Here is a 9,468-nt window from a genome sequence, read left to right on the forward strand (position 1 = left end):
ACATGGCTAGCAAAGAAATTACTGTCGCAGCCTCTTGCAACTTCGCGACGCAGAATGCGTGAATTTTGTGGCTGCACAGAGCAGTCGTTTGAATGTATTGATCGCTTTCCTCGAGCGTTTAGCGCGTTTACAGTTACACTATATAGGGGGTATTCACGTGACGTCACAGCTGACGTAAGTATGCAGCCGACGCCATCTTTGCGTCCTGTTTTGACTAGTATGGTCGGCGGCTTAGGTTAGCTGGTGCGCATCCCTCTACTGCGCCGCTCCACCTCATGCCAGCACCACTGTAATCAAACTCACTCGGCATCATAAGTGACAGTTCGAATTATCAGTAGTCTGCGCGATGCGAACAGAAACCTGTAAAAAAAAAAAAATAAAAAAACTTCGGCATTGACCTGTTCGCAGTCGATGTGCGCAACTCCACGGTAAGCGTCGACCGGCGGCCGCGCATAAATATGTTTGACATTCATGAGTTCCTTGCACTTTACGGACGAGCTTCGTCACAAGAAACCAACTGAAATGCTACACACACTACTCGAAGAACACAACTACGTTACAAGCGGCTGGTTAAAGAGCCGCGGTTTCGCGGTTTAAGCAGACGAACTCGCCCTGCCCTACAAAGCTTATCCCAGCTAAACCGCTGAGTCCTTCTAGCTCGAATTTTGCACCGAAATAGCATTTTGTAGTCAGTATTTTTTGTACGGAACTTGTTTGGTGTACTTGCCTCATTCGATCAGAAGAAGTCGGATGTTTGCATCGTCTGTGGCGGTAACGAAGCAAACGAAACCGCTGCCTCAACGATGCCTCGGTGGCGCCACCGAGCTCGTTGCGTTGCAGACTCGAAATGATTGTTTGCAGCAAAATTCTTCAAATATCGTGCTGTTTTTTGCAAACTAAGTTTTGGTTGGTGTTATTTCTAAATAATTTTATAAAGCTCTTTAAACCTTCCGCAAAACAACTCTGCCCGCCTACGTTCCTTCAGCGAATATTGCTTCGCAGACGACACAGACGATATGCGACCGTCCGATATAACTCATTTCTAGAGATATGCTTGCAACTTGTGAGACTACTACAAACGATGGAATATTTTCCTCAGTGTTCATTTGGCTCGTTTGATGTCTCAAATGAGTCGGGTGCGCCAAACACAGAGTTTTTCGAGCCCTCTGAAGGCTTGGATTGTCGCAAAACCCGAAGAGGAGGTGTTGGCGGCGTACTACATGCGCCTGGCTGGACACGGTGATGTATGTTGTCATGTTGGTGGGGTGCTCTTTTACCTGGAATATATGGCTTGCGAGTGCGGGAAGAGCATCCATGCCCGGATCGTTGCAACAGCTCGCTGCCAGGGAACATCCGAAAGGTTCCAGCCCAGCTGATTTTCAATATTTATTTCGCATTTTTCGTGATACTACTTGCGCGGTTGAACCGTGCCAGCCATAGGTGACGTCGCATCTCGGTTAGTTCTTTCGTTCGGGCGGAGACGTTCATCTGTTCTTTCGGAACTTTAAAATGCCGAGGTCGTTCGCGCAGCTCTTCAGCTTCCGAATTGTTTGCACTGTGCACGGCTACTACTGTTTACGATAGCTCAATAAACCACAGCTGCGGATGCCACCACTCGTGGAACCGCATATGGCAGTACTTGATACGTACGTTCGCCCTGTTCATTCGGTGGACACAAAAATGGCTGACTGCGCCTCAGTTACCCACAATGCACCGCGCACAGCGCGCCAGTGAATACCCCCTATAAGCTTCGGGATTTCACGCGTACCGGGAGTACAGGGGCAGCAGTCCCTGGTGTCTTCCAATGGGTGTCTTCCAAGGGTTGAAGGCAGCATGGTCATGCAGCTCTCATAGAGTAGGAGCGATCGCTTGCGCTGTAGATATATCTGCCTACATAGTATATCACATCAAGCGGAGCAGTTACCACAGCAATACTTCGGCAAAACGGCTCAGCAGCAGTTGTTGCAAACGTTGGCCGCACCTGCACGTCCACCCACCGTCCTTAATGTAGGCTATCCCTCGACAACAGCGCGCCCGCACGAAACACTCTCGCGCAGTGCTCTGGGTGAAAGAGTAGGTCCGCTCTGTGGTCTGCCCGCCGTGTGAATGCTCGCCGCGGACGGGCGGATCGCGGATCAGATGTCACGTGACCGATCGCTTCTCGACTCGGTCCGTCGTGTGAATTCACCAGCGTTCTATGGAATTCCCATCTTTTAAAAACTGGGAAAAGACCCTAGCGCAAAAGTTAACACCCATAAAAGAGGGAGACAAGGGTACAACGGACAGGCGCCTGTCGTGGTACCCTTGTCTCTCTCTTTTGTGCGTGTTAATTTTTGCACCAGGGTCTTTTCCCAGCTTTTAAAAGATGTCAGACCAACTAGGCCGGCCACATATGCTTTATTGAGCTATAGAATTCCCAGTCACAAGAAAAAAAGAACGATAAACGATACTCGGTAACGCATTACACAGCGCCGCTTTTGGCGATTTTTTAAATTAAGCAAGTATTATCGTTATTTATGCGTTTTTACGCTATTTTGGCCATTAAAGCGGGTTTCGTATATATGGACCTTGTCGGTGTCGGTGCTACGGTTATGCTTCGACAGCTGGATCTTGGCGGTCCCAGCGCAGCACTTTGGCGCGGACGATTACGTTTGAGCGATTCTTTTTTCCACAGTTGGGCTCTAATAAATCATTCTGGAGTATTCGCATCCCTTTCACCCTTTCCTCAGTTATTTCCTTCAAGACGCTAGCACATCTTTTCGTATAACTGTCCACAACTTTCTGTAGTTGAGGACAACCCAGAGGGCTATGGAACGAAAAATGGTAGGGGTAGCATTAAGAGATAGGAAGCGTGCAGAGTGGGTCAGAGAAATAACTCCAGCTACCGACAATACTAGTGGAAATTAAGAAGAAGAAATGGGCATGGGCAGGATATGTAGTGCGAAGAGAGAGAGAGGATAACCGATGGTCACTTAGGGTAACAAACTGGATTCCAAGAGAAGGAAAGCGTAGCAGGGGGCGGCAGAAAGTTAGGTGGGCGGATGAGATTAAGAAGTTCGCAGGAGTCAAGTGGATGCAGCTAGCACAGAACCGGGTTAAGTGGAGAAATATGGGAGAGGCCTTCGCCCTGCAGTGGGTATAGTCAGGCTGATGATGATGATGATGATGACTTATCAAAGCTGCGAAGGCGTGCACTGAACTTTCGAGCGGAGTTTCAGAGCGTTTGGCGGAGTCCGACGACCGCACGCCCCACCCGACGACAACGAAAATTTGCACAATGCGCGAAGAGAGCGTTACGCGTGATCACGTGATCGCGCTCTGCTCGAACGCAAATGTAGCGCGAGAAAAGTGAGAAAAGTGCAGGGTGCCGTCACATGATCTATTACGCCATCGCCATCACTGCCATTGCCACTCTACCCAAAATATATTTTCGCACTTACCTGTCTCGTAGTTCCGAAGGAATAATGCACTATCAAATGGCCTGGGTTGGTAAAATAAGCTGCAAGAGAGGAGTATCTACTTGTGTGCTGGGGGTCGTGCACAATGCAGAGTTATTTAGTTCTTTCAGCCCCAAATAAGTTGCAGAACTGCTCAAGACATGTTATGCGGGTATTCAGATGACTTCAACTCTTCACAAGTGTCACTGTGCAGTGCGGGGGATATACGAGTGGTGCCATTTCCGCAGTTATGGCACGCGTATTCATTCAAGTCATATTCGTCTAAATTGGGGCTTGGCTAACGAAAACCTTGTGTTCTAGGTTCAAGACCCCAACTGTTCGAAATGTTTTTCCGCGAAACGCTGCCGACACACGACCTCCTCTGAGGCTCGAGGTGGCGATGTGATCGCAGCAAACCGAACCAGAAGCAACTCGTTTTCGAGACGCCCCTATTTAATCAGCGCAATTTTGAAGAGTTCTCCAATGTACAACACGTCAGCTTAATATCGGCCGTCCAGGCTTCTAGGCAGCGACAGCTCAGGAGATGGCCTGCGGAACTCCGTTGACCGTGCGGCTCACGAGCCGATCGTTGCGGTATTCCTCGACTGTTTCGACGCCATTGTCCAAGATAATTCGCTTCTCGTATTTGCCGGGCTGTCCAGGTGGCATCTGTGGGGCCGGCACGTTGAGGTTCCTCACCTGCGAAGTGTGTCAGGAGCGTCAGCATGCGTACACAGAGGCCATTTCAAAAGCGCGCCCAGATTACAAGAAAAATAAATAGCCGCGTATATTCAATTTTCTGGTCTCGTCACATTTCTCCTACGCGATCGAATGATCCTTACGCGTAAACGTGCACGGAGGACACACCTGGCCAGTTTGGTCGGCGATTTGGTAGTTCGTGCCTTCGCGTGAGATCGTGGTTCTGATGCTGTACTGGCCTCCACCGTAGACAGTCAGGCTGCCGGCCTGGTCATCTTGATTTACCTGCACCGTGCTCACTTCAATACGCGAGCCCGAGCCCGAGCTACCGGGACCCATAGATGCTTGAGAAGCCGGCCGCGAGAGGTTTGTGCCCGACGTTGCTCCTGCGATGTTAGTGGCCGACATTGTTCCGCAGGTGCCCCTGGTGTGCTGCCGCTACCTGTATTGAAATTTTGAAATCACACACACAAAAAAAGCATAAAATATCAGTCAATTCACAACAAGGAGTGAAAGACAAGTGATAACCAAGTAAAACAGGGGAGCAGCCAAAAAAAAAAAAAAAGTTAACGCCCGTAGAAGTGCATCTTTCATGGGATGCACTGCTATTGCATCCAGCGCACTAAGTCACTACAGCCAAGTCATAATCAAGCCGTTCCGGTCTTGATTATAGCTTCGTCATTTAATGCTAGATTTTGTTGACCCCATTTTTTGGTGAAGCCTTCAACTTAAGCCGGATAGTTTGGACAAACAACAAACAAACTCAAGGTGGCATTAGGATGGCCGGCGTACGTGCACCCGATCAGCTGCAGCCTACGGCATAGTGAACGAAAGGGCCGGCGAAACAAATATTCCATTTCAGACTATCCCTTTTTATGCTATTTGAATTGGCTCAAAGGACCCCCCCCCCCCCCTCCCTTTTTTTTCTCTCTCTCTATACCACTACTGGGCTTAAGTCGATGCAAAGGGAACTAAGGACGAGACGTCGCTTGAGACAATCAGGGCAAATAAAAAAAAGCTATGTCATTCATTATAGTTGCAGGTGGCGAAAGCGAACCATGACCGAATTCTCAAAGCAGTCCGCGCGTTATAAAGATTAGTGATTGGCGGAAACCCTGCGTACGCCGTCTAGGACGCCACGACTAGGGGCGAACCAGTAAAGGGTCGCTGTCGCGTGAGGTGCTTAAAGAGTTCGACCGATCATTCGCGGCATAATGATAGCCATAGGTGCGACTTCAATGCCGAAAAATAGGAAGGTTCGCACCTGACTGAGTGACGTCGCTTAGCCTAGACAGGAGCCTTGTGCGGGATTCGGCGGCAGAGTGCGGGGGCACTTGCTTCAAGACACGCGATGGCAGGTGACGTTCGCAAAAGCAGTGCGTGCCTGTTCTGCTGAAATCCCAACCACAAGCTTCTAAATAGCTGCCTTCAGCTCAGCTCGCGGTACTTTTGTCAGGACGGAATATTTTTGACATCACAATTTGCGTTAGAACAGTAGCTGAAAAAAAAAAAAACAAAACAAAAAACTTAAACGCGCTGCATGAATCCAAAAATCAGTCGACAGCGTTCGAATGACCTAGCTGCGTCGAACGCACCTCGCGTTTTCCGTCTACTACGTCGTTGCTGGTGTATTCGAACATAGGCAATCTAGGCTTAGTCTCGTGGGCACCCACAAAAATAGTCTGGCGAGAAAAAAAGAAGGCGAACCGAAACGTAGCGCAACGCGATGTAACCTTGACGCGTCGTCATAGTCCAAAATCTAGCTCAGAAACCGGTGCAAGGCGCGAGCGCCCGGCGCCAGGCAGCGTGTTAAAGGTTCTAGAAACCTAGAGTCGCACCTCTAGCGCGTCTGTCCTCAATGGCGCAGAGAAACGTGGCAGCTTACCTAGAGAATTTTGAGGTCCCACCGCCGACCTGGCCTCGGTATGGTGCAAAAGGCCGCTACGCCTGGAACAGCGCACTCGACATTCTTCACCGAGCCGGAGGCCGACGATGTGCGCGCGGACCCGCCCGCATTCGAGCACGCACTGGAAGGGTTCCAGCCGGGCTGCACGGCCTCCCGCGACCCGGGTGCACGGGAAGCACGAGCGGCGCAGGTGCTGATGATGTCGATGAGGCTATACATCAGCGCCGTGACATTTTTGTCTTTTTTCTTGTATCGTGTTCGCACTGTCCCAACCTCAAAACCATAAATTGCAGTATGGCTAACTCATCTTTGGTCGTGCGATAGCTGACGAAAAATGACTGACCATTCCGAAGTTCCTAGCGGAGCTACTTTGAAGGCGACAACCTACAGCATATCCTTTAGGCTACGGCGTCCCAAGTTAAGAAAGTCCAGCGTCGAAATGTTGTGGACGAAAGCACTCTGGGAATGAACTGACTTGTAACCATCCATTTAATTTTACCTGCGCTACAAAAGTATGCATTCATTCCTCAATACCAAAATTACCACCTAAACTAGCCGCAAGAAAACCAGTTGCGATAAATTCTTCGAGTTCGCTTTCTATCGTTAAAACTACGCCGAGCCCTACTTGAGCTGCGGTCATTATTAGCCACGACACAGGATACACTGGCTTGCCTCATGCACACAGAAAGTTACAAGTCTTTTTTACTTCAAAACTTCTTTTTTTTTTTTCATAACGCATAGATGGAGGCCTGTAGAGGCCGACCTGACTGACTATCTCTGGCATAGTGGAAAGAAAGGACAATACTTGTAAGGCAGCAATAAGGAGAAAGGGAAGATGTGCATCGGTGACGAGGGAATGCAGTGAGCAGTGCACTCGCGGAGCCCTCCTCCTGTAGAGAAGGTGACAGGATTCTTCTCCATAAATTCCCCCATCATAAATCAGCTCCCGCAGTGGGACCTTCCGTTGTACTCGTTTGCCAAACGCTTTGTACTTCAATATACCGCTTCAGACAGACCGCCTCTCGAAGAGGCCGAGTCCACCGAGCTCGATTTGTCCAGCAACAACTCGTATTCATGAGTGCTCTTGCGACGTCGTATGTCATAAGACATTCTAGTGAAAATTAAGAAGAAATGGGCATGGGCAGGACATATAGTGCGAAGAGAGGATAACCGATGGTCGTTTAGGGTAACAAACTGGATTCCAAGGGAAGGAAAGCGTAGCAGGGGGCGGCAGAAAGTTAGGTGGGCGGATGATGTTAAGAAGTTCGCAGGGGTCAAGTGGATGCAGCTAGCACAGAACCGGGTTAATTGGAGAAATGTGGGAGAGGCCTACGCCCTGCAGTGGGTATAGTCAGGCTGATGATGATGATGATGATGGTGGTGGTGGTGGTGGTGGTGGTGGTGGTGGTGGTGGTGGTGGTGGTGGTGGTGGTGGTGGTGGTGGTGGTGGTGGTGGTGGTGAGGATGATGGTGTCATAAGATGATTTTATTCCATGGTGCAACGGCAACTTGGTCCAAGAGAGCCACGTCTGGCGAGTTTTTAGTCTGTATGAGTGTCAGAGACCTATCTTTCCACCCTCATTTCAACTCAGAGGAGCCGAACGCCAGGCCACGGGGAAAGATTACCTTTATTGGAAAATCGCTGGCTACTCGGTAGAATGATCCCCCCTTGCATACAGGGTGGTTGCTCAAACCACTAGGCCACCGCTGCGATCAGACTGCTCCAATTGACAGCCCTTACAGCAGCTGCAGCCCGCAACTGAGCCGTGTTACTGCTACAGTTCACAAAGAAAGACAAAAATGAAATGATTACACTGCCATATTTGTCATTCAGAAAAGAAGAGAAGTGTTTGAAGGAGACGAATAGGTGACACAACCTGTTTTTTTTTTTTCTTCTTTTTTTTTTTTTTTTTTTTTTTTTTTTTTTTTTTTTTGCCCGGTGAATGGGCGAACTCCTAACATGGCTTAACGGGGATGAAAGAATTGGTAAATATCTGTAAATGGCATTTTCTTTGTTTTCACAACATGGTGATAATGTAGCACTGAATGCTTTGCAACTAGAGAAGCTCACTCGATTCCATCATCATTCGCAGGGGTTGAGACGAAGGAGAACTGGTATCTGTGCGACAAGTCGACAGTGAGCACAATACACCGCATGATTTCCCAGCTGAAGGCTAAACGACACTATGGAGTGCCCTGCAGCGTGCATGGGTTCTCAGGCGATATTCTGACTGGCTCTATCTGCGTTAATTTAGAAAAAGACTGGATCGACGGGAACTCAAGCCAGGTAACGTCTTCGTATGATTTGTAGAGCCCTCGTTACATTACCATGATACGACACAGTGAGCGAAGGAATGTATGTTTATCTAGAGGGGGTTGCTCTAAGGCCTATGATTTGATTCCACTTCTTACATGTTTTGTGCAGCATTTGAGCGAATAACTGCGCTTCTAGTTTCGCCAGTTACACATATAAGTAATGGGCCTGATAAGTTACAGGATGTGAATTTTTCCATGCTTCTTCGAACGGACCAAAGTGTCGATGAATTGAAAAACAAACAAAAAAAAAAAAAAACAGAAGATTTAACACGACTAAACCTCAGTAGACACAGCAAAAGGGCGCGACTCCTCTACCGATGTGTGCGAATTTCAAGGACGCCACAGCTGGGTCTAGGCACAAAAGTGCCGAGGGCATTTTGAATGGGAAGGTCCCAGGAGGCGAACCAGATGGGCAGGCGGTGGCGGGAAAAGGTAGGCACAGACTGGGAAGCTGTGTGGCATTGTGTCAGAATGTTGTATATTTGTGGAGATATGTACCGGTACGAACGAAGTTTGTCAGGTGTGTGAGGAGCGGCTCCGCGCTGAGCCGTCCCCACCGAGATTCTAACAAGGCCTTTGCATCATCTCTCCCATCAGCGAACGTCAGGACAAGCGGATGAGCGATAAGGTGTCAGCCACTGAATCTGCGCGTACAGGCTTGGGTAAAGGGGCGAGATGACATCATGTGACTAGACTCAGATTCGCGCTCGCACCTTCATTTGCTGGTACTTTATCGCCATCCGCCTGTCGTGACGTAGGCTGCTGGGGTGCGCAGGCCTTGTCAAGATCTCGGTGATGTCGGCTGACGGCGCGAGCCGCTATGCACGTTCAAGGCCATATGACACACACACACGCTGAACAAACTACTGAAGGGCGTAATCAAATATCTTTAGACTCTTACGTTGAGCAGAGGCTACTTGCTTGAGGAACACAAAGGTCATTTTTCAGTTTCTTCTGCACCTTCTATATGCCGCGAATGACGCATTTAATTTTCAAGGCATTGTGCCGCCGTAGTAACGCAGGTTGCTCTGAACGACTGTCGTGCACTGTACCAAAATCGACGAGATGTCTCAGGAGAGAGTCGGAATCTGGAGAAAGAGCTCCTTCGTG

At 49.1% G+C, this 9,468-nt stretch overlaps 1 protein-coding gene across 1 annotated transcript; it reads right to left on the reverse strand.

Moving 5' to 3' along the window:
• Positions 1-3,974: 3,974 nt before the first annotated feature.
• Positions 3,975-4,544, reverse strand: LOC146202359 (uncharacterized). The gene is made up of 2 exons (XM_084601037.1): positions 4,305-4,544; positions 3,975-4,136 (listed from the first exon to the last, which is right to left on the reverse strand). Exons 1-2 carry the CDS (start codon positions 4,542-4,544, stop codon positions 3,975-3,977), a joined length of 402 nt encoding a protein of 133 aa, XP_084457163.1.
• Positions 4,545-9,468: the final 4,924 nt, after the last annotated feature.

The sequence above is a fragment of the Amblyomma maculatum genome, chromosome 1 (genome assembly GCF_055883805.1).
Source record: "Amblyomma maculatum isolate TAMU_Amacu chromosome 1, ASM5588380v1, whole genome shotgun sequence".
Lineage (NCBI taxonomy): Eukaryota > Metazoa > Arthropoda > Arachnida > Ixodida > Ixodidae > Amblyomma > Amblyomma maculatum.

Excerpts from the sequence above, each read along its gene's own strand:
- LOC146202359 (XM_084601037.1), bottom strand. The coding sequence starts at position 4,544 with ATGTCGGCCACTAACATCGCAGGAGCAACGTCGGGCACAAACCTCTCG. Across the intron at positions 4,137-4,304 it reads TCGCCGACCAAACTGGCCAG|GTGAGGAACCTCAACGTGCC; the intron begins GTGTGTCCTCCG and ends CACACTTCGCAG.